Genomic DNA, 23,650 nt, shown 5'->3' with positions numbered 1-23,650 from the left:
CTCAAGAGGTTGGTATATCAACACAAGACAAATTAAGAGAGAACAGATTGCCATGGAAACTGTGCTGAATAAAGCCACTCACTTGCATTATTTATGCTTGCAGGCAGACCAGAAGACATCCCTTTGTCTAATGATGGTATTTACCTACAAGAGGTATATGCCACACTAAATAAAAGTCATCAACATAACAACAGTAATGAATATTTTTTTACTAGCTTGCCAAGTAAAATCAGCATTAAGTGTGTCAGGGTCACTGGGTGAAATCATGCACAATAAACATCTTAGGCTAAAAGGACGACAGATTATTGATTTCAGGCTACAAGTGCCTTTTCAATCGCACTCTTTGCATTTAACAGAAGCACTAAGCATCTTTGGACATTTTCTGCAATCCTCAAAGGACTTCAAATATATTTCACCGCAAGAGCTGTTAACTAAAGTGTCAGAAGCAGTAATGCACCTTTCCCCAAGTCCACTACCAGCAGGAAACCGAGAACGGCAGCAGCTCACCTAATATTACAAGGCCAAGCCAGTTAATGAAGCTGATCAAATGTTCTACCCTGACTACATTATAGCTGTCATTGTTATGTCCTGCCTGTTAAAAAGGACGATACTGAAATATGTAGATAGCCCAGAGAGAATCATCAGCATTGCTGTGTCTGAGATGCAAAAAAAACCCCTCTCATCACATGAAAGCCATGGATTATATCATTAAAACATGCACAGACGGAATACAGTTAAAGGAGCAGTCCTTGATTAGGCCTGTAAAAATATGACTCTTTTCGGTATCCAGCTAAATTCTCGTTGCTGTTGACCTCAAATATCAACAACCTCTTGCCAGAATCAAGGACTGGAATTCTTATCAGATGGCACCCAACAAATGTCATGCTAGCATGGTCTACTCTAGAGAATTATATTGTTTTTGGTGAAGGGGAATTATTTTATCCTGCTTGTAGCCTACTCAGCTTGTTTAAAAAAGAAACAGTGCAAGGCACATCCCAAAGCATATTTTGGATGGGCGCAGGAGCTAGCGTATCAGTGTCGAAGAGAATTAAAAGATGATCCGCATACCAGAGAGCTTTTTTTTTTTTATTCATGACGTCATGCCATGGATAATGTGAATGGGAGTGTACGGCTCATTTTTTATTCTCATTCTCTTGTAGGCTACTCAGCTTGTTTGCCATGGCTACAGTATATGAGGCTCACTAACTCCACTTGGCCCGTTGGAGGTCTGTAGTTCTACCTGCTGTTGCCTTTCTGGTTGAAGCCACCACCAGTTTTTTTCTGGGCAGCATCAGCACCATGGTCAGTGACACAACCTGTCTGTGCAGATTACAGTATGTGCCTGTTGTAGCCTACAAGATGCCCCTCACCTGCCTCATGTGTTACAGTAGGCTGCCCCCTCCATAGCCTACATTGGAAATTACTTCCTGGCACTGCTTCACATAACATTTTTCTCATGCAAGGACTGAGGACATGATGGGGACAATTGACAATTACAAGTGGGACCATTCACTTTCATAAAAATGCCGAATGCAGTTTCTGGTTGCAGTTAGCAAAGGACATGGCCATTAGCCTACGAAAGACCAGTCAAAAATATTGTGGTGGGCACAACAGAGAAGTCCATGGAAGGTGCTATGATTTATATCCAATGTTGTGCTGAACTCCAGCATGAGCTACTCTGTGACTGACATGATGATGTTTTCACAAAAGGGTTTACCCCATCATAAGTTGACAACGTTTGGAATGAGCCGTTGTAGTCTCACATAAAAGCCCTTGGACACAGATGTAGCCTACTGTAGAACCAACAAAAGCGAGACGAAACAAGCACGCTCTTCACCAGCACAGCCTGGTTAATTCCATCATTTGACCAGCAGGAGGCTTACTGTCTGACGCTCCCCTGATTAGAAGTGGAAGGCATGCGGGCAATGCCATAATGCCTTAAATGCTCAGCTCCTGGACGTACGAGCATCAAACTAGTGGACAAGGAATTACTAGAGAAAAAAATGATAATGTATGATTGAGAAAACATTTTGTTGTAATTGCATGTTGATTGCACCAAAAACAAGTTAAAGCACTTGTTTCAATTCAGGCAACGCCAAACGACCTATACCAACGAGGTCCTCTTTAGCAAGGCTAGTTTTTTTTAGCCTTGCTTTCTACGGTTAGATGGCATCAGCTGCGCAATCAATCTGAGTTGCTAGCGAAAGCAATGGAGTCCAGCTCTGTGAATACGCAAGGTTGAACATGGAAAATGACAGGTTTGAATGCGTGGCATACTATAACAGACGTACATGATTGTTTTCAATGCACATGGTCTCATGAATTAAGTGGTACAATTCTGAAAACAAGTTTGATAAAAGTGAGTGTATAAGTAATTAGCTAGTGGTAGCTTTATCAAGTAGCTAGAGGCTAGCCAGCATCATTGGCAAAGAACCTACATAGCAAGCTAACATTAGCAAAACAAATGGTATGCTTTGTATGTGGCAGATAGCATGCTAGTAGCTAGCCCATATTGCTTTGATGGGCGGTTTATACGCCTTTATTGTTAAGATACTAGGTTTAGTTTGAGATCGAATCATTCATTTTTACCTAAGTTGATTTTGGAATTATCCTCTAAAAAGGCAAGCTATCTGTCGTACCCTAGATAGTTTGTTCCGCAGGCTCACTGACTGTGCTGGCTAGTTTAGCATGGCTAATGTGAAGGCAGCAATGCATTTCAGCTGGTGAGAACTTGTAGTGGCCGGTTTTGGTTCTAAATACAGTGTCGAAGCTAGCAGTGAAGTTGAAACGGGCTGTATTACATAGTAATAATAGCAAATAGGTCAATATCCATTATTAACTCAACGGTAATGGTGGATACCAATAATGCTAGCTGCTAGTTCACCATTTACTGTAAGACACGTCAGTGTTTTGGAGTCTATTAACATGAGCTAGCCTAACTGTTTAAAAATCCGAGAACTCGGTGAAGCACTTCGACTTTCCTCTGTTAAAAACCTCAGTGAAATCCTTGTCTTAAAGTGTGATTGACGGCTTTTACTGCAGTTGACTAGTTATCTAGGGGTGGCGTGGCTATTTTTACATGGCAAGAGCCGCGTATGCAGTCAGGCCACATCTCAAACGTCACTGCAGTTTGGTAGGACAGTCTACACCTCTTCAAATTCCTGTTATTGAGACAGGTGTCAGACAAATCTAGTTGCTTACATAATGTGAACAACTCAGTTGAAAATGACAATGAATGTGATATATGTATGTCAATATAATGAATGTATTGAATGTAAGTCTTGACTTTGTTTGACTATGGATGTAACAGTGTGTTGCCTGATATCTTTGCTTTACCCCTAGGCCTTACATGAGATCCGAGACGTCTTGATCCCATGTACCTGCTGTGGCGGCTGGCAATCTCATTGTGAGCATCATTCCACCTCTTCCTTTGGACTAGCCATTTAGATTTGGTGCATATACACCTCAAGAGACCATGTACTGCCTGCAGTGGTTGCTCCCAGTCCTGCTCATCCCTAAACCTTTGAATCCAGCATTATGGTTCAACCACTCCATGTTCATGGGCTTCTACCTGCTCAGCTTCTTGTTGGAGAGGAAGCCGTGCACCATTTGTGCCTTAGTGTTCTTGGCAGCACTGTTCCTCATCTGCTACAGCTGCTGGGGAAACTGCTTTCTCTACCACTGCCACGATTCTCCACTGCCGGACTCTGCACATGATCCTAATATCGTTGGCACCTAAAGAGCATCAACATCGGCTCGCTCAACAGTTACAATCTGGACAATCTTATATCTAAAGCCTGGAACCAAGTCCCTGCCAGGAGAGAAGCAATGCTGAGAAATAGCACTGTCTGCCCGTGATGTGATAATGACATACCGTATCCCTCTCCTACACGTTCACCTCTTTTATTTGTACTATTGATCTCTTTCTGGGGTCAGATATGAAATTTGCATGAGTGACCTCTGACCTGTAGGGTTCTTTTCTCTTTTTTTTCCAGTGGTTTAGAAAAACATGCATTGTTACCAACGTTTTAAATGAAGTGTTCCCGATGGTGTAAATTAAAATGAGCTTGAGTGGGTCATCGGCCTTCCTCCCATCAGGATAGATTGACAGTGATTTGGTTTGCAAGGAAGCCTTAAGGGATGTATGGAGAACATACAGCTTGCAGACCCCCCCCCCCCCCCCCCCAACATAAGATCAGGTACTCTGACAATTTCTATCGGTGACCCTTCGGGTGTGTTAACCTGTCACCCTACTTGGCATGAGTATGGCAAAATGTCCATGTATTATTGGAGTATGTGCAAGATCAAGGGTGATCTGATTGTCTTGGACTATATGGGATTGGGTGTGTCTTCAGCAAGGACTTTTTTTATACACAATGGGAAAAGCAGCCCAAATGGTTGAATGTTCATAATGGGGAGAATGCACCACAAGAATTACCTAGCATAGGCTGAACAACAGGTGTGACATGCCCCTTGTTTACGTCACCAAAGTCATTAGATGAAAAGGTGCATTTTTTTCCCCTTGCGCTGTTTTTATTCAACCTACTACCCTAGATGGCCTGTTTGGAGAGCTTTTAGCACTTCAAATGACTTGCCCCCCCCTGTATTTAGACTAATGAGCTTTTCGGTTGAAAGGGTTTAGTTTTGTACTCGTTCTCACTCAGTATTACATCGTTCTGGACAGAGGACCTATCCGGATGAGGGTTGATCTTTCTGCTGGTGGCCATCCAATGACCCACAGGCACACTGCGGCATAGTTGTTTTTGTTTGCCTGGTCTGCTTTTAAAAGAAACTTTTTGACAATGAATCAAACAATACTTGTGAATTGTGTTGCGTGTGATTTGTCATAGCTTAAGAAAAAAAATTGTTTGCCATTAAACGAGATTAGAGTACATCTTTTGACCTGTTGTGACATTGTGTGGTGCGGTGCCGTTTTATTTTCTTTCTTTTTTTTTTACTCAGAAGGATTGTTTATCATTCCGTGCTGTGAAGTTAGTGACATTGTCTACTACAAAGTCTTCGGCTATTTTCTTTTTTGAAAACGGCTTTTAATTTAGTGGATGGTTATGGAAGCTCATTAAAACATGCATCACTGGTGCATGTCTGCACACTGAAATTTACTATGTCCATGATCCCATTACTGGTTTGCTGTGCAGTAGAATTTGAGGCAAATGCCTCAGGTTTTTAAAAAAAAGCACTGGAAATAAATTTCCTCAAACTTTTACAAGTTCTCAGCTGTTTACATTAGCCACAGGTTTTACTGTGTTTATGTATTTGTTATTGTTGAGATTTAATCTTTGGATTAATATATTTTTCCTACATGATGCGACAAAATTAACCATTTACTTTTTAAACAGGCTACAATGAAGTGACACACACACAACTACTCTCAAATTCAAATGTGTAATTAGAAATCTAGTCTTACTACTTGGAAAATAATAGTTTTCTATTGTAGCGGTTGTTCATTTCCTCAGTCGTGTATAATCAAGTTATTTGCCTGTCGTATTATCACGTCAGCAATTAATCAACGTAGGATTGCTGATTTGATTTTTGCCTTTGTATAGTGACCTCAGTGAAAAATGTTGTGGTATAGCTACAGCAGTAGTTGTTTCTTTGTGTGTGTTGAAATAGCTGAAAAATGCAATTTCAACACACCGAAAAATGTGAGTCGATATAATTTCAGAAAACTGAAAAATGACAATCAGTGTTTCCCAAAACCCATGTTTTATGTCCTCAAATACCTTGCTTTGTCAAAATACAGTATATTAAGATTACGGTCATAGAGGACTAAGTAAAACTGACTATAACAGTTGAGAATTAATCGATTAATTAATTTGTTGTGGCCCCAATACACATCTCTATGCCTGGGCTCTCACGATAAGAGGATAGTGGCTGCGTGGTTGGTCTCATCCAGAGATGTCTACATCCATTATTTTTAAAAACGTAAACTATTTATTTGATATAAATAAAACAGAATGATCAGTTTCAAGTCATTAAGCAAGATCAAGGGCAAGCAGATGTTGGGCAAGAACAATTTGCAGCCGGTCCTCCTGACAGCATTTAATTACTTAAAGCATGGGAAATGCTCCCCCCTCTGTAAAGATTCATGCTCAGTCACAAGACAACATTTCGCCAAACTATATACATTTATTCAGTTGTTTCTTGTGTACATGTGTAATAATAAGGGTAAAATATAAAGGCTTTATTTATAAATATTTTCTTTTTTCAGTTTTATAATGTACAAAAAACTTGTCCATAATACATGTGTGTACTTATAATTATAACTTCATTCAAAACCATCAAGGATGACACATACCATATACCTCAATTATAACTTATCATGTATAGTTCTCTGTTCACAACCATGACGGATGACCCATGTCATAAATACCTAATGTATTTAGTCAAGCACCATTTTGTCCAATGTCTAAGCAATTACACGGTGTGAGCAGATCTGTGACCCAGCTATGCAACTGGTCTGTGCAGATTTACTGGCTTCAGCTCTCTGGCTTCAACTCACAGTCTATCGCCATAATGACGTCTATTTGTTTTTTCTTCTGTGAACTGTAGTGAAAACAGAATTGCTCCATACAACATGTATGTATTGAACGCTTGTATGTACACGCTGTCAAGCCAGGGTTCATTTTAATCCACATTCTATACTCTCTTTACAATATTGTGATTTCGGTCTCCAAATTCTGGTAAGCATCCTCCTGTAACTCGGAGCAAATCTTCTCCATCCGCTGAAATGCAGTGTATCCTTTCTTACCTGCAAAACAATTGGAAAGAAAATGAGTGAAACCAGGAGATATTATCAGGACATTTTCCATCTTACAGTTTGTGACTGAAAAGCTCATTATGTTGTTAGATTGTCCTAATCACTATTATTTGTTCATTGCTCTCTTCTTAACTTGAAGCTTTGACATTCAATGGAAGACTTTGCAGTCACCATTTCTATAGTGTATTGAAATCATGAAGGTCAAGGGTTACCGAATGATAGGACGGTCTCTTTGGCCGCATTCCGAAGGTCCTCATCAGTCAAGCGACACAGTTCAGCCACCTGTTCTGCACTCTCAGTTGCCTAGGAAACATACATCACAGTTAATAATCCCTGGTGGCTATGGTTGTTATATTTAGCAGGTAGGTTTTGGTTCCTGTTAGGGTTTTGAAACCACTGTAGACCTTTTTTAATATAGTTTTCAAGAAAATGAGAAATTGCTTGCTTTTGATTTTTTGTTGTTGAAGCCTGATGAGATTTAAGTGTGGGGATGCTTGCATGAATCCTACATAAACTGAATATGAAGCATATTATGAGTAAAGTAGGACATCAGAATGTACTGGCAATGTCAGTAGATAGTTCTACACTTGGGGATACACAGGAAGATCTGCCCCATATGTCAGACAGAGCCTCTGCGTCTGTGATATGTGTGTGGCATTCTGGGACATTCTTGTGTGTCTAAATAGTCAAGAGATTATTATAATGTTTGTTCTGATAACATACTCAATTTTGGGGAGGCGACGTAAAACTGGACAGCTCGTAGGCCTACCACAGCATTTTGATCCCTGTTGGATCAGTCACACCCACTCCAATTCTCCCCTACAGTGTTTGGCCTAGGCACATGTGTGAGTAGCAGTCCTGGTGGTCACTGAGCTTTGAGACCATAAGCACGGCTCCAGGCACTAGCAGCTGAGCTAGCTGCAGTAATCCCTCCTATCATCTGGTACTTACCTTCAGGCACTTCAGAGCCAGACAGGCTGCCCTCTGTACTCGGATGTCACTGTCCTTCAGGACCTCCGTGTAATAAACCACAGCCTGAACATGCAAAAGAGTATACATCATCACTGGAGCAGCAGATATGGAATGATATCCAGCTCTATTTTAAGTTCTGGTTGTCATGTTGGCTTAAATTTAAATGTGACTTCACCCAGTTAGTTCAAAGGAATAACATGTTCTGAACTGAAGCTGAGTTTTGGTTGGAAAGATAATGAGTTTGAAGTTCAAAGTATATTAAATGGTAAAGGTGGGCAGGAAGAAAGACATATCTCGGGTTGAGATAAGCTGTACTGAAGTGTCCTCACTTTTGCCCTTAAGGCCTTGAAGCCATACATTCTGCAGAGGCAGGAGGCCGCGGCCTGGGCGACCTTATGATTGGAGTCTGTCTGCAGCCCTGCTACCAGTCGCAAGGTCCGGCCGAGAGGCTGCAGCTCGGCGATGCGTCTGCCCCGGATCTTCTTAAGGGCTCTCCTCCTCTTAGGACTCTCCAGGGCTGACAGCAAGTACACTGGGCAAGAGAGATGTCTCTCATTACTAAGGGTTTCATTGGACATCCGATACATGCTGAAAAGCACTGTGTTTATTGGGCCATTACAGTTAGGCTGTAAACTAACCGTTACGTTGGCATGGGAATATGAAAGTATAATGAAGGAACAATGAGACAACATTACAGTAATGCAGCGGTAATTAAGTAGGATTTCTTCTGACTAAGAAGAATACAGGTTTTAATTCATGATTCAATCAAATGTCCTACCCAGCGTGTGTACAATGCACGTGGGAGAAAATGAAAGAAGGCGTATAACCTCTCACTGTTGTAAGATAACCCTTCAGATAACACCTCTTCAAATATAATCTGCTCCGCATGTTTCTCCTGGCTGTGGCCTACCTTCTTTGGAGAGGCGCGAGATGTGCTCTCCAAAGTCTGTGAGAGCCCATCTGTTGAGGTAAGTGAAGAACTGGAAGACCGTGATGCGGTCGGTGTTGATCAGGACGGTGGGAACCATTCTGCAGCTGGCCTGAATCTGCTGGAGCAGCTGCAGAAACACTGTGGACACCAACAGCAGCACTTTAGCCTTGCATTCCTCACTGATAAAGAAGGTATGCAGTACTTTTCCCCCTGTCATTTCTGACATTTCAACCTAAGCTTTATTATACTGTATACTGTATATGGGCCAAAGGGTTATGCCCAAAAAATCTTTCTTTGAAAATCATTGTTTCTCCATGTGAAATTTTCAGTTGAATAGTGTTTATGTCGATGGTATTTGGCAGATGTCTTTATCCAAACTGTTGGAACCTAGTGTGCTGTACCTGCGTCTGACTGTCCCGGCTGCTTGGCTTTGACCTTGTGGATGAACCTCTTGCGGAGGCTCCTGGCGAAGGTGTCGGCGGAGCAGCAGAAGGGGGACTCCGGGCCGGAGCAGTCCTCCCACAGGGCCTGCAGGCTCCTCTGCTTCTGGGCGCCAGCGGGGAGGACTAAGGGGGAGACAGACGTCAACGTCACCGTCACACAATCGCAGGAGAGCGCACCGCACACACGAGTGTGAGTGGTGACGAATTCATTCTCTCAGCACGTCGGAATGGAATCGCAGGAGATGGCTGACAGGTGAGAATGTATTTTTTGACACCACAGCACGCACAAGGTGTGATAGCAGACAAGTTAAGAAAGTGGGAAGCCTGTCTGCATTTTATACGTGCTGGTTGTGATAGCCTAGTACTATTTTGGTACTACACCTACTGTATGAGTAGATGCTTTTATGTTTTTTCAAATGTAGCCTAATACAGTAGAAGACGCCAAAAAACATTTTTGGTTTAGGACACACATTCTTATAGCAGTTACATGACATAAAATAATTCCTATAATTGTTTCATTGTTTTGGGTCTGAAATGCAGAGCTAGAGAAGAGTCTCAGTGAAATGTCATGTTGACACTTTAAACCACTTACTGTCTTGTACTGAGAAGTCATCTATCTTCCCAAGGGACAGCTTGCCAATTTTTTCAAGCACCTCCAGTTGCCTTGATAGCTCTTCCAGAATGTCCTTGCGCACAAGGTCAGAATCAGAACCCCTCAGTGCCTGAAAGAACATGAACCTTGATCTCAGTGTGAAAGCAATGCAGTGATATCCACAAGATGTGCAGTTCAAATAAATCCCAAAGAAACACCTGTGTGCTATACTAGTCCATCTATACTATAGTAGTGTATACACTGCTCCTCTACTTGCAATAAGATCTCAAAATGAATTTAGATGATAGAAGACAAAAAAATGTGCTTTCATCCAGTAGAATACAAATGATGATGATGTGATGGATGCTCCATGTTGTGGCTAGTGTCAGTGAAATCAAAGTCACCCTCAGTAGTACAGCACAGATGCTCAGGTGGGTCTCTAGACTCTGGTCGAGACCGAAGCTGCCGGTGCTCAGCGGGATGGCGTCTCCGCTCTCCGGCTCGGTCCGCGGGGAGTCTTCCTCTGACAAGAGCCCCAGGCTCCGCAGTGTGGTCTCCTTAAACGAGCTGATCCTGCGGCGGCAGGACACGGGGAGACATTTTAGCCTGGCGGGTTTTTAATTGAACATTTTTAATGAGCCAGCCGGCCGGCCCAGCCAGCAAGCCAGCCAGCTTCTCTGTGCACAGTTAGCATCTGACTCTTGAGCTGTTGGAGCTGCACGTGTGGACTTTGAACTCAGGTTCTCCTAGACCTCAGCTAATCCGCTTACACATTTTATTACAATTTGACCAAACGTGTTTCATCTCAGCTAGAGCTCAAGTTTGTTTTGACAGGACCTTGAAGTAGGTCATCTGGATTTCTCACTCATATACACTGTTGACATCTACTGCCACTAGAGGGGGCTACAGTAGCTCTATTGATCTCGCAGAGAACCACTTGACCGGCCCTCAGAGAATTGACATTGCTTTGGTATGACTGCACGTCTGACATGAAATGTTACGAGTTCCAGCCCTGTAAAAGCACTCCAGTGTGCCCGATAGTGCTGTTGTCCTTCACCCGTATCTGTGTGAATGGGACTTCATAAAGTCAAACAGACTCAGAGTCCTCCCAGCGTTCACTAACTGCCTTGCTGCCATTTCTGTGACTGCATGGTGGCATATTCTCAGACAACAAATTAGTCTGGACTGTCAAAATATAGGCCTGTGGAGCAATAACAGATATGTCAGATGAAAGACAACACTACCATCTCCCAGTGGAAATATTGCATGCTAGGGACCATTTAAAGTCTGTGTTTACTGCCACTGTCTGTCACTCTTAAAATTAGATGTATGGGGATTAAGTCATATAATTGCATGCTGTCGCTCAGAGAAAATAGCTTTCAATAGTAAGTCATGTAGTGTCCTATTAAGGACTATTATAAAGGCCTGCGTCTAAAGTGGACGTGGAAAAGATGTTCATTCTGCCACACACCCTGTGTCCTTGAGCCGCACACTGCCCATGCAAGAGATGTCGTCTGCGTTAAAGTCTGTGGACAGGAAGTCGAAGCTCCCCAAGACTTCCTCTACCGCCAGCGTTTCAGTGGAGGACGTCTTAAACATTCTGAGATCCCTCTGTGGAGTAAATGGATGAAAGTGAATTTGAAACACATAACTTACCAATGCATTGTTTTGTATTTTGAGTGAATTAACTAACACACTCTTTGAAGGTACTTATATGAGTGAACAGGCTACACATAAAATATATACAGTAAACTGCTCTTTTTGTGGTCTTCAGTCTGTGTGATGCTGCTATGCTGTGACAGACAACAGATGGTAGTCACGTGGAGTTAAACCAATTATCTCAGCCACAAAGTATGCAATACATCTGGTATATTTTACACACATAAATGTGCCTACTCTTTGTATATGACCATACACATACCAGTCAGCCAGTTCAAAGGCTGGAAAAAAAGACAGAGAGAGAGAGAGAGAGAGAGAGAGAGAGAGAGAACCAAGTCACCAAAGAGACACTAGCAGGTACTGATCACTCACTTTTAAGACGTTGTGAAAGTGTCGGCTCTGCTTCCCCAGGTCTCTCAGCTGTGTCTCTGTGCATCCCTCCTCCTCCAAGGCTGCGGACAAGGCGCTCAGGAGGGTGCTGACCCGCTGGGCCACGGCTTTCCTCTGGGCAGGGCTGACCTCGGGCTGCGCCGGGGCCTGCTCCTCCTCCGGCTCCTCCTCGGGCTCCTCCAGACCCCCGCACACCTGCGGCTCCACCTGGGAGCCCACCTCCGCGTCCGTGTCCCGGCTGGTGTCCAGGCTGCTCTCCGCGTCGGCCGGCCCCAGCGCCCGGGTCACCTGCACCTCTCCGCCGCCGCCGCCTCCGTTCTGCCGCAGGATGTCGGGCGTGCTGGAGCGCTGGAACAGGAGGATGGAGTCGCGCCGGTCGGTGTCGTCCGGGCTCGACGGGCCCGTGTCCGGGTCGTCGTTTCGCCAGACGCTGTCGTCGTCGTCGTCGTCGTCCCCTTCCTCGGGGAGGCTCTTGGAGATGTCGTCGTCCGTGTTGAGGTGGAGCGAGCTCTGCTTGCTCATGTGCGTCTGGCTGGCCCTCTCGAAGGCCGGCGAAGCGTCGGACAGGTAGCTGAGCAGAGACACACCTCTGGACTCCCTGGAGCCCAAGGAGAAAGAGCCTCCTTCCTGATCCTGCATCTGCCGCACCATGGACTATCAGACACACACACACACACACACACACACACACACAGACACACACACACACACAAACAAACAGAGCGTGGCCTTGACAAAAACATCCTCCAGTCATCTCTCATCTGGTGGTGCTCAACACACTGCATGCATGCGTACATGAGCCCCCAGCCATCTGGGACACATTCTGGATTCCAGGGCTGCGCTGGCCTTAATCGGAGGCGGGTGGAAAACATTCTGGGAAAATAATCTCAAACTGCACTGCTGAGTGTGTGTGTGTGTGTGTGTGTGTGTGTGTGTGTGTGTGTGTGTGTGTGTGTGTGTGTGCCGTATGTGTGTGTGGCGTGTGTGTGTGTGTGCGCATTTTAGTGTGTTCATGAACGCCTGTTAATAGCATGTGTGTGTGTCTCTGTGCTCCTGTGTGAGTGTCTCTCTGTCTGGCTGGGAACATGTTTCTTTAGTGCAACGTCTGCCAGGCCGTGAAAGCAAACAGACCAGAGGAGAGGAGCATGGAGAACAGCTGTGAAGGTAGGCACACTCACAATGAAGTACTTCTCCGTGAAGCTGGGCGTGTTCGGCGGAGTCCAGCTGTACACCGAGCCCTTCCTGCTGGGCAGGGACAGGCGGCTAGCAGAGGACACCAAGGGACGCATCTCTCCACTGTCAAACGGACTGCAGGAGGAACAGGAGAGAGAGAGAGAGATTGAGGGAGTGTGTGTGTGTGTGTGTGTGTGTGTGTGTGTGTGCGAGAGAAAGAGAGAAAGAGAAAGTGTGTGTGTGTGTGTGTGTGTGTGTGTGTGTGTGTGTGTGTGTGTGTGAGTGAGGAGGCAGAGCTGACTACTTGTCCAGAATGTTGGAGAATTGATTTTTGTCTTCCAGGCCATCCTGATATCCCACCACCCTGCCTGTTCAAAGCCCTAGCCAGCCTTAAGCCAGTGTTTCCCATTTGTCCGGACACACGCGAGAGATTCGAAGACAAACAATGTTAGCACAACAATGCCCGCTGCCAAACAAATGTGGAGCGATTCAATGTTATGAAGTTCACGGCCGCCCCTCTTTTCTATCTCCCCTCTGTCTTCAAGTTTTACGGGTAATCATCGAGCCATTCAAAACACATTCAAAACACATTCTTAAGCAGAGATGTTTGTGTTTTCTTTTTCCAGTTCTCTGCCTGTGCCATCCACACAGTAGAGTACGGCGAGGCAGGCCGGGCTGCACCCGCTCACCCTCTCCCCCGGAGTGTGCGGTGCGGAGAGGCTGCCGGCGCCCCATGCCAGGGTGCCCCTTGGACAGCAGAGAGTGCCATTGTGCCGACAGCCGGACGGCCAGCCAGCCGGCCAGGCTCCGCCAGCAGGGGCCCCCCGAAGAAGAGGAACTCCAGCGTCGTCACGGGGGGGTGGTGGTAGTGGGGGGGGGGGGGGGGTATGGGGGGCGGGGGGTGTGGTGGTAGTGGGGGGGAGTTGTGGCCGAGGGAGAGACCGAGGCAGCGATGCGCTGGACTGGGCTTCAGTGCAGGACTGGGGCTTTAAGATGTGTTTAATTTACCAAAGCTGTAAACAGAAACCATGGAAATGCCCTCCACCTGGACCCTGTAAACCCAACGAAATCAGATCCGTCTTAGCACAGAAGGCCAATGTGTGTGTGTGTGCGTGTGTGTGTGTGTGTGTACTGTATGTACTCGTGTCTGTGTGCATTTGTTATACATGTGAATGTGTATGTGCCTGTACATGTGAGCATGTGGGCTTGTCAAGATGTTTGAACTCTGTGTGTGTGTGTGTGTGTGTGTGTGTGTGTGTGTGTGTGTGTGTGTGTGGATGTTTGATGAAAACCACAGCCTTTGTCTGTGATCAGCTGTTCTGGTCCACAGCTGGATGGTGTTAAAGCGACAGTATTCCTCTCCACGGGCCTGAGATCTATGAGATTGAGCCAGGATCTTCACGACGCTTTCTCAGAGAAACTGGGTGAATATGGCCTCCATAAACACCCCTTCATGCGTTCTATGGAACTCTGACATCTCCGACAGCTGCTCGGCGCTGCGGCATTCTCCGACGGATCGCTGATTTGACACCGCTTTTGTGTTTGAAATGGAGCACGGTGGCGTCCGGGTCACTGAAATCTCTCCAAGTTTGAATTGAACATCCAATTATCCAACAGTCTGTTTCTAAGCAATATGTCAGAAGCATGAGACGTCAAGTCTCACATGGATCATATCAAGTTTTGTATAGAAAACACAGATAAATATTTGTTTGATTATAAATCAAACAGGCTATTCTAGTGTTTTTTTTTTGCCTGGTGTGACACGTAAACTGACAGGATTTACACATCATGCAAGCATACTGTAACAGGTTGCATCATGCAAACATAACTCAAACTCAGACTCTTTTGCCCAGAACATAGAGTACATACTTCCATATGACCTCCAGCTGCAGTTTGATGGTGCCCAGCTCTGTAATGTCCACAACCATCAGCTGAGGCCGGGCCATGAAGAAGTCTGCGCTTTTACACGTAACCATGCCAACCAAGCTGGAGCCCAAGCCCTTCGCTTCTGTCACCTGCGGGACGGAAAAGCACACCTGCAGGTCAGTACACTCTGAGGGGACGGTCAGCCTCTGCTGGGTCCAGCCTCTAGTGGTCCCGGGCACGGACAGTCCCAGCCTGGAAGCGTTCACATTTAGTCATTGACGGGGAGCTGCACCAGGCATGTACTGTAACTGAAGCACACCGTTCTCGACACGTAAAATCCATTTTAAAAGACTATTTAGAGGTCTGTTTTTTCGAACATACGCCCCATTGTGGTCTCTGGTGTAGTATTTCCACTGGTTATAGTGATTATTAACTGCTGCAGCATACGCATCGCGAACCGGCCACTTCAGTTACGCGCCTGGTGTAGCTCCCCTGTAAGTTATGCTTTGAACCAAAGTGAGCTACAACAATCAAATCGCAATAGAGGTACTGAAAAGTACTGAAGCTCAGGACACTGAAAGCACGGGCCTTGAAGCCCAGGATAGAGAAATGTTTCATGATGAATGTTGATTTTTCACAATGCCAAGAATTATTCTAGCATCTGTGCCAAATGCCAGTGATTGTTTTAACAAGACTTAAAGGAATCTTTGGATTTGAATCTGCATTAAAATATTAGCCAAACGCTCCCATAAATGTGGATTATGAGGCATTAGTGGAACATTTGGTTTCTCAAGCACTGCTGCTAATCAGTAGTGAGTGCCAAAGTCAGAGAGAGGCTCAAAACAACGGGCTGGAAGCTGTCTGTCATCGCTGGCCCCCGAAGGCTGACCTTCACGGGGCATCGTGTTTGGACAGGTGTGCAGGAGGCACGGGGGGGTGGGGGGTGGGGGGTTGGGGCGATGGAAAGAGCATCACATGGTTCACACCTTTATCTCGAAGTTCTCGTGGATGTGTGGGAGGAAAATCATCTCCTCCTCATCCCAGTGCTGTCTGTCGTCGGCCTGGATGCGCCCCCGTATCCGCCAGCGCTGCCTGCCCAGCCGGATCACCACCTACACACACGGCGCCATGGAAGGACATGCTGAGCAAACCTTTATTGAGAGGCCTGTGTGTGTGTGTGTGTGTGTGTGTGTGTGTGTGTGTGTGTGTGTGTGTGTGTGTGTGTGTGATGAGTGAATGAGTGAGTGCGTGCGCATGTACTCTGTTGCATAATGGATTGCGTTGAACAATTCATGATTCGTTTCGAGCAATTGAGATATCCTCAAAGCAATATTAACCATGATCAACCAAGCCTACAGACACGAGTGTAACACTGATATTTGAATTCCAAAGAATGTCTTAGAAGAATGCTTTTACTGGAACATTCATTCATCATTTACTGGAACAAAATGTTCCATCTTTGATAATGAGAACCATTCTGAGTTAGATCGACATAAGGAGAAGGAGGATCCATCTTACCTCATACTGATCCCCTGGACAGAGTCTCGCAAAGCCTATCAGTCCTGTTGGAGGGGATTTGGGGCGGGTTTTTTTATGAGTCACAAATACAATGTTTGTCTTTGTCATTGCAACATGCTATTTGTCTGAATGCTAAATTACCTTTCATTTTGATTTGCAGCTCTCCCAGGAGAATCTCCAGCTCCCCCTCGACTACACACATGTCCTGGAAATCACATCTTAATCAGTTGCACAATATGACACACGGCACCTGCTTCTCTCCCTGCTGTGAGCTACTAATGAGCAATGGTGCTGAAGTGCTGTTAGACTCCACACTCACAAGTTTGGCCATTTATTTAGGCATACTTCTGCCCTGGCTCATCAATGTCTCTACAGTACATGGCATGCACATGTTAAGACAATGTGGGATTTTTATGGAGTTCTGCCATATTTGAAGTGACTTAATGGTGTGTTTCCTATGCCTGAGGAGATCAGTCACCCCTTTTGTATACTTACTTCAAATCAGAAACTTCTATGAAGGCTAACAGTATCTTCCAGAATTGTATTACATTCTATGTATTAGTTTTTATTTGTTTGCTGTTTGTTTGAGTTGTGTTGCACACGGAAACATATTATGTCCTCTGTTAGCCCAATGTTACCAAATTACACAGACCTTAAAAGCATTTTTGTCAAAGGGACAAAATCCCAAACGCACCGTGATGTAACATAAGCTGAAATGCCTTCTTAGAAGAAATATCATTTTGTGGTATAGCTGAATGATCTCTGTCTAGCTGTGTCTTGGTCCTGTTCTTAGCTGGGATGTGAACCATCTGGTCCAGTTAACCACTAACTACACTCAGTCAGCTTGTGGTGGAATCCCTCACTTGGACGCTTGTTTAGTCCAACAGTAGCACTTCCTTGACCTTCCCTGGCCTGTCGGCGCCATCTTTTACGCTTCCACACGTTTTAATGGCTGTGTTGTTTTCGTTGCAGGACAGAAGATTAATGAGTGGAAGAACTTGACCTGTGGAAGTTAAACGTCTATAGATCTGCCTTGGGGATGTCTGCTAGTGTTTTAGTCAGGAAACAGTCGCGCATGTATGCATGCCTGACCATCACGGGCGTGACCCGTACCTCCAAACTGACTCGGTGGCTCCGGTTCAGCTCCATCAGGCTCTCTCTGGACGCACGGCTGGACGGTGAGAGAGAGAAAGCCCTCTTCATGTTCATGGCACCCTTGCACAAGCGCCACTGGATGCAGTACGACTCGTACAGCTCCTCAACCTAAACACAGAAAGGCCCAGCATTAAAGCCCCTGCTCCTTTGGCAAAACATTCTCCTCTCCTAGGGTTATGGCATCAGGACATTCAATGTTATTACATTTCATGAGACATTTCATGATTTGTATTTCTGAATATTTCTCATTTCTCTTGGTATGTGTAGCTTCTCTCAGTTCAATACCTTGGTTGAGTTTTATGACACATTGTCTCTTTAAACTCGGAGTTCTGGCAAGTGACAATAAATAGGAAGAAAATGGACACCGGCTGGTTGTCATGGAAATTGTTACCTTGCTGATGTGGAACTCCAGTCTTCTGATATATCGCTCCAAAGCACGGATCTCCTGCCATTGTCAGAGGCGAAGGTTCATTAGAAAAAAAATGTAAAATAATCATCTTTCTCATGCTTATCCTCAATTCTTGACATTTACGTCAAAGCAAAAGCTGTTCCAGAAGCACTGATCAATTCTTTGTCTTGACAAGGCTATATATAGGCAGAAAATATACAAGTGTGAATTTTCCACCACAGAGCTTTTCAAGAGCAGCAGGGTCAGGGTGAACCAATCCAAACCGCATTACATTTGAGGTGAAGGACGGATCATGAACGTTGAACAGGCCAGAATATTGAGTTCCTCAAATCTAGTTTCTAAGAGCATGCTTTGCCTTCTCTTGTATAGAATTACTCAAACAGATCCTAGAGTTTATTGAAGATGATTGCCCTTAATGAAGCTCCTTTCTGTCTGGCAAAGAGTTTGCAATGAATGGTTGAGGTTTTAGGAAACGAGAAGACTTCAGAACAGTGTCTTACCTTCTCTAAATCATACAGGAAAGCCTGAAGAGAGAGGAATAGAAAACATTAGGCTGGAAACTGGAAAAAAGGAAGCTGTTCTTAAGCCAATTAACTAGTGCATAAATAGACTGAAGTATTGTTTGTGTCCTGTTTAACACATACAAATGTGCACTGCACATGGTATAACACATACCCACTTTTGTGGGTTCAGTTGTTGTCATTGTACTGACACCGAGGGATAAATACAGGCCTAGATTTAGGGTTATGATTAGAAAGAGTTAGATGCTGTTTAGAGTAAAGAGATATGTGTGGCATTTGTGCGAGGTTAGGGCTGAGATTGGGTTTTGGTGAGGGTTCTCAATGGCTTGACTGTTGCTATTTTTTGCTTGTTAAAGGCTATTTAATGTTTCTTCTCGAGAAACTATCTGTAGTCTCTATATTAGTATCAGATGTTCAATAAAGCATAAATATGATGTGTCAGACCTTACAACAGCATTCTTTCACTACTTCTGATATACAGTATACTGTAACATCCCAACAGATATGTAATATGCTTTTAAGATGATACGTCTTTACAGTATGTTGAATCATAAACAGCTACAGCAACAAAGAGGATCATTATTGTGTTACATGTTCCAAATGTAAACCACTTTGAGCTGTATTCTATGTATAAAAGGTGCTATAGAAACAAAGCTTATTATCAGGGTGCCTCCCAAAGGTGATTAGGTTTCTGATGATCATCTACATGAATAACGGACTCTCTAACTATCTCTATAACAAATGAGCTGACTATGTGTGCACACATCACCGTGAACCCCTGTTGTGTCTCCAGTAAAGTAGTCCTTGCGACACACACAAGTGGAACGGATGGCTCTGTGAGGGCCTGCTCACCAGTCTGGAGTTCCTCTTAGTATCCCTCTGCTGGGAGGACAGGAAGTCCAGCTCCGTCTGATGGCACTCTAGGTACTCCCTACGAGCACAGCGCACAAACAAATTCAATTACCATGACAACTCTCTGCAGACCGCACCACGCTGCCGCTGCAGCTGAAGGATGAGTGTTGTGTGTGTGTGTGTGCGTGTGCGTGTGTGTGTGTATATATGTTTTTGAAAATAGAAACATAACTGCTTCATTCCATAACAGCAGTAAATGTGTCTGTGTGAGACTCAGAGGAATACAGGCTTCAGATTAGTAGCACACAAACTTGACTCATTGTTTCAGATCATTAAAACAGCAAACGGCAAAAGCAAGAAAAACAGCTCCGCATGGTAGAGCCATTAGACTCACTTGAGACCTTTCCGTAGGGCCTGGAAGATCTTGTCCACCTGCTCTGGCTGCTGACCCCAGATGTTGCTGTTGATTCGGCTGGTCATCCTGGGAGATTTCCCTGACAGCGCTTTGGTCCTGAGCGAACTGCGCACGGAGGGGGCCCTGCAGAGTACAGCATGCGTAGGAAAGGAGCACATGCGTCTGCTGAATATCAGTCACCTTTACTTTGACCTTGCCTTGCCTTTACTTTGACCTTGACCTTCACCGTACCCTGTTCCGCGGTCTCAGCGTTGTGTTGATTCTGCTGATTGTGTTGATTTGTGCTCATTCTTTTTTAGAGGAACAGTCCATTTTAATAGTACACTGATGTCATTATAATGGCCTGCATGCCATTATAATGCGTCTTAACTTAATAGCATTTTTGTCACAAGTCCAATGATAGAACCATTAAATAACAGAGTCTTCGACACCACAGAGGCTCACTGAAATGAACAAAACAACTAAGAAAAATCCCGGACAATTGAATAGTGAAATAGCCTGAGCTTGGAAGAGGAAGCATATTCCACATTTTTGACCTTGAGATCATCATATGACATTTGAACCCTCTCTGTTTATCACTTTTGTGTTCCAGGAAGTAGCTAATTATGTTCCTGGTTTAAATTTCCCAGTTGAGATCTTAGTGTAATCATAATGTTTTTTTTTTTTTTCTTCCTTCAGATAAGTTAATGTTTCATTGATGTAATTCGTAACTCCTAGTTAGTTGTATTGCTTTCTAATAGGTTTTGCTGTGAAATCATATGAAATCATCAACATGACTCAAGTAGATTGAAGCAGGATGTAGAGATGTGGTGTGGGGGTGGAGGAGTGAGCTCATGTTATGGAACGTGACTGGGTGACATTGTTTATGTGAACCTGAAGACACAGTCCAGTGGGGTAGTGGTTCCCACTGGGGACTCACGCTAGCAGCTGCAAGGCTTGCATAAGTGATGCTGAAGGGTCATACCCTGCCTCTCTACACACAAACTCTCTTTCTCTCTCTCTCTCTTACACTCTCTCACTCTGTATCTTTCTCTTTGCTCCCCCCTTCCTCTGTCTCTCTCACTAACTCTTTCTTTAACGTTCACTGCCCTGCTCCCCCCCTAACACACACACACACACACACACACACACACACACACACACACACACATCCCAGAGTAACAAAAACTCTCCACAAGATGAATGTTGATTAATCCCCACACTCAACACAGACACGCATGCATTCCTCTCTGTCCTGTACGGTACGTGTGCTGTAGAATATATATCCCCCACGATCCCCATATGGAGCCCAACCTTAAGGGAAATGAACACAAAGACATTTACATTGTCATACAGCAGGATCCTATATCCAAAGCAACACGCATAGCGCAGAGTAAACACATGCAAAGTCCGACTGTCAGTGCGATTGAGATCTGCGTCCCTGACCCTGGAGGCCGCTGGGGATCCTGTGCTTGCTTTAGCATTGCTTAAACACATTTAAAGGGATATCCCGCCATTTTTGGAAATACGCTCATTTTCCACCTTCCCTCGAGCAAAACAATCGATATTTACCTTGTTCCCGTTCATCCAGCCATTCTGTGAGTCTGGCGATACAACTTTTAGCTTCAGCCTAGCATAGATCATTGAATCGGATTAGACCATTAGCTTCTCGCCTGCTAGCTTCATGTTTAAAAGTGACTAAGATTTCTGGTAATTTTCCCATTTAAAACGTGTCTCCTCTCAAGTTAGAAAGTGCAATAAGACCAACTGAAAATGAAACCTGCCGTTTTTCTAGGCTGATTTGACATGGAACTACACTCTCATCTGGCGTAATAATCAAGGCAACTTGCAGCTACTGGCACTACTACTGCTTGTTGTCTATGGGGACTATTTTCAGATGCTGCGTAAGATATCACTGCGCCTATGGTACGTTTGCAAGTTGCCTTGATTATTACGCCAGATGAGAGTGTAGTTCCATGTCAAATCAGCCTAGAAAAACGGCAGGTTTCATTTTCAGTTGGTCTTATTGCACTTTCTAACTTGAGAGGAGACACGTTTTAAATGGGAAAATTACCAGAAATCTTAGTCACTTTTAAACATGAAGCTAGCAGGCGAGAAGCTAATGGTCTAATCCGATTCAATGATCTATGCTAGGCTGAAGCTAAAAGTTGTATCGCCAGACTCACAGAATGGCTGGATGAACGGGAACAAGGTAAATATCGATTGTTTTGCTCGAGGGGAGGTGGAAAATGAGCGTATTTCCAAAAATGGCGGAATATCCCTTTAATGGCTTTCTCTTACAATAGACCTTCTGCACTTTGCTGTGCCATGGCCTGTAATGGGAATAGAAACCATAACAAGCTAATCTACAAAAGCCTTTGGGGGCTTCAAGAGTCTCCGAGTTCATTCTGTTTCTTGGCCAGCATCAGCATCACATTGTGTTTACAGATAACACAAGAGGCCTGTTGAGTTCTCTGTAGTCGGGGGAGATAATCTAAGCTCAATTTGACACAGTTAAGGAGATCTGTTGTTATCATCCAGAAACATACACCATTAGATTATGAGGTGGCCTATATATTGTGTGTTGTTTTCATCAGAATACACAGTCATTGGTGCTACATTAGTGCCTATGAAATGGTCAATCACCCAGAAACATACACTATTTTAGATTATGAGGTGGCCTACATATTGTGTGTTGTGTTCTTCCAAGGACACCTCCCTCAGATGAGGCTATTAGTGCCTATAAAATAGTCAAAGAGTGCCTCTGAGGGTCATGATGAGGGACCCTCATCCACACCGTTTTGTTTAAAAACGAGTTAATCTTCATCCAAAACCATCTGTGTCCAAACTGCATGGCAAAAACACATATCACATAACCATAGCTGTGGGGTGATGGGTAGTATGCATTACGCAAAGGTGTTTTAATGAGCGGGGGGGGGGGGGGGGGGGGGCGGGGGGGTGTGTAGGTGTGTTACCTGCGTCTGCCTCTCACCGAGCCGTAGCCGGTGAAGGAGCGACTCCTCTGTACCATGCCGGTCTCTGCAGGGAACTCAAACCGCAACTTCACAGACATGCCCTCTCCCCCTGAGGACACACACACACACACACACACACACACACACACACACACACACACACACTCACACACACACACAGAGAAGATACATTAAAAATCCATGAAAGATATTCAAGAGCATTAACACTTCAAACACATTCCAAGCACCTCTCACACATAAATGTAAGCAATATGACCTCAGGGAAAAGGATACTCCCTTTCTCACCAAAGTTATATGCATTCACATGTACACAGACACACAGACACACACACACACACACACACACACACACACACACACACACACACACACAGACACACAGACACACAGACACACACAGACACACACACACACACACACACACACACACACACACACACACACTGTTATGAGTTATGTGTACAACACTCACAGACTAATGCAAAAGCCCCTCAGCCCCCCTCTGCCTCCGTATCCCAGTGCACAGTATACAAGCACCCTGGGTGACAGTCCACCCCATTTTCTCTGGTGAAGAATGTCTCTGGCTTTGTCCCCCTCTTCTTCATGCCATATTTTCTTCCCCCTTTTGTTATTTTACTCCCCGCTTGGACGCATTCCTTACCAGCCACATGTGTGCCCAATCTATTCTTTCCCTCCCTCCTCCTCCTCCTCCTCCACACTGTAAAGCTCTCTGTCAGAGCAGGACCCCGGCAAACGATGGGGGAAACACACTGCCATTCTCTTCCATGAACTACGCTGCCATTCTCTTCAGTGTGTGTGTGTGTGTGTGTGTGTGTGTGTGTGTGTGTGTGTGTGTGTGTGTGTGTGTGTGTGTGTGTGTGTGTGTGTAAAGGAAACACACGTTTGAACTGCGCTGCCACTCTCCTCCGACTCTCCCCCTCGTTTGTTTCAGCATGCACGGAGGCAAGTGGTGGCCTCTGTAGGCCGCAGCTGTCAGCACT

General features: G+C 44.7%; 2 protein-coding genes across 2 annotated transcripts in view; one reads left to right on the top strand and one right to left on the bottom strand.

The window, feature by feature from the left end:
* The first annotated feature begins 2,129 nt into the window (after nucleotides 1–2,129).
* Nucleotides 2,130–4,894, top strand: blcap (bladder cancer associated protein). The gene is made up of 2 exons (XM_062544650.1): nucleotides 2,130–2,258; nucleotides 3,343–4,894. Exon 2 carries the CDS (start codon nucleotides 3,476–3,478, stop codon nucleotides 3,737–3,739), a length of 264 nt encoding a protein of 87 aa, XP_062400634.1. The 5' UTR covers nucleotides 2,130–2,258; nucleotides 3,343–3,475; the 3' UTR covers nucleotides 3,740–4,894.
* A 1,233-nt stretch (nucleotides 4,895–6,127) lies between these two features.
* ripor3 (RIPOR family member 3) overlaps nucleotides 6,128–23,650 on the bottom strand; it is a 28,275-nt gene continuing 10,752 nt past the window's right edge. The window contains exons 2-22 of the mRNA XM_062544649.1: nucleotides 22,629–22,737; nucleotides 19,654–19,797; nucleotides 19,260–19,338; nucleotides 18,387–18,410; nucleotides 17,869–17,922; nucleotides 17,436–17,585; nucleotides 16,464–16,527; nucleotides 16,323–16,366; nucleotides 15,791–15,916; nucleotides 14,808–14,953; nucleotides 12,944–13,073; nucleotides 11,748–12,419; nucleotides 11,188–11,327; nucleotides 10,121–10,289; nucleotides 9,717–9,846; nucleotides 9,083–9,247; nucleotides 8,661–8,819; nucleotides 8,080–8,282; nucleotides 7,730–7,813; nucleotides 6,991–7,081; nucleotides 6,128–6,769 (exon numbers count right to left, since the gene is read on the bottom strand). Of these exons, the coding sequence (XP_062400633.1) occupies nucleotides 6,669–6,769; nucleotides 6,991–7,081; nucleotides 7,730–7,813; nucleotides 8,080–8,282; nucleotides 8,661–8,819; nucleotides 9,083–9,247; nucleotides 9,717–9,846; nucleotides 10,121–10,289; nucleotides 11,188–11,327; nucleotides 11,748–12,419; nucleotides 12,944–13,073; nucleotides 14,808–14,953; nucleotides 15,791–15,916; nucleotides 16,323–16,366; nucleotides 16,464–16,527; nucleotides 17,436–17,585; nucleotides 17,869–17,922; nucleotides 18,387–18,410; nucleotides 19,260–19,338; nucleotides 19,654–19,797; nucleotides 22,629–22,726 (2,973 nt within the window). The 5' untranslated portion in view covers nucleotides 22,727–22,737 and the 3' untranslated portion in view covers nucleotides 6,128–6,668. The remainder of the gene's footprint in view (nucleotides 6,770–6,990; nucleotides 7,082–7,729; nucleotides 7,814–8,079; nucleotides 8,283–8,660; nucleotides 8,820–9,082; nucleotides 9,248–9,716; nucleotides 9,847–10,120; nucleotides 10,290–11,187; nucleotides 11,328–11,747; nucleotides 12,420–12,943; nucleotides 13,074–14,807; nucleotides 14,954–15,790; nucleotides 15,917–16,322; nucleotides 16,367–16,463; nucleotides 16,528–17,435; nucleotides 17,586–17,868; nucleotides 17,923–18,386; nucleotides 18,411–19,259; nucleotides 19,339–19,653; nucleotides 19,798–22,628; nucleotides 22,738–23,650) is intronic.

Source organism: Sardina pilchardus, chromosome 9 (genome assembly GCF_963854185.1).
Source record: "Sardina pilchardus chromosome 9, fSarPil1.1, whole genome shotgun sequence".
Taxonomy (NCBI): domain Eukaryota; kingdom Metazoa; phylum Chordata; class Actinopteri; order Clupeiformes; family Clupeidae; genus Sardina; species Sardina pilchardus.
The sequence above is the reverse complement of the archived record's forward strand: the minus strand, read 5'-3'. Positions and strand labels throughout refer to the sequence as shown.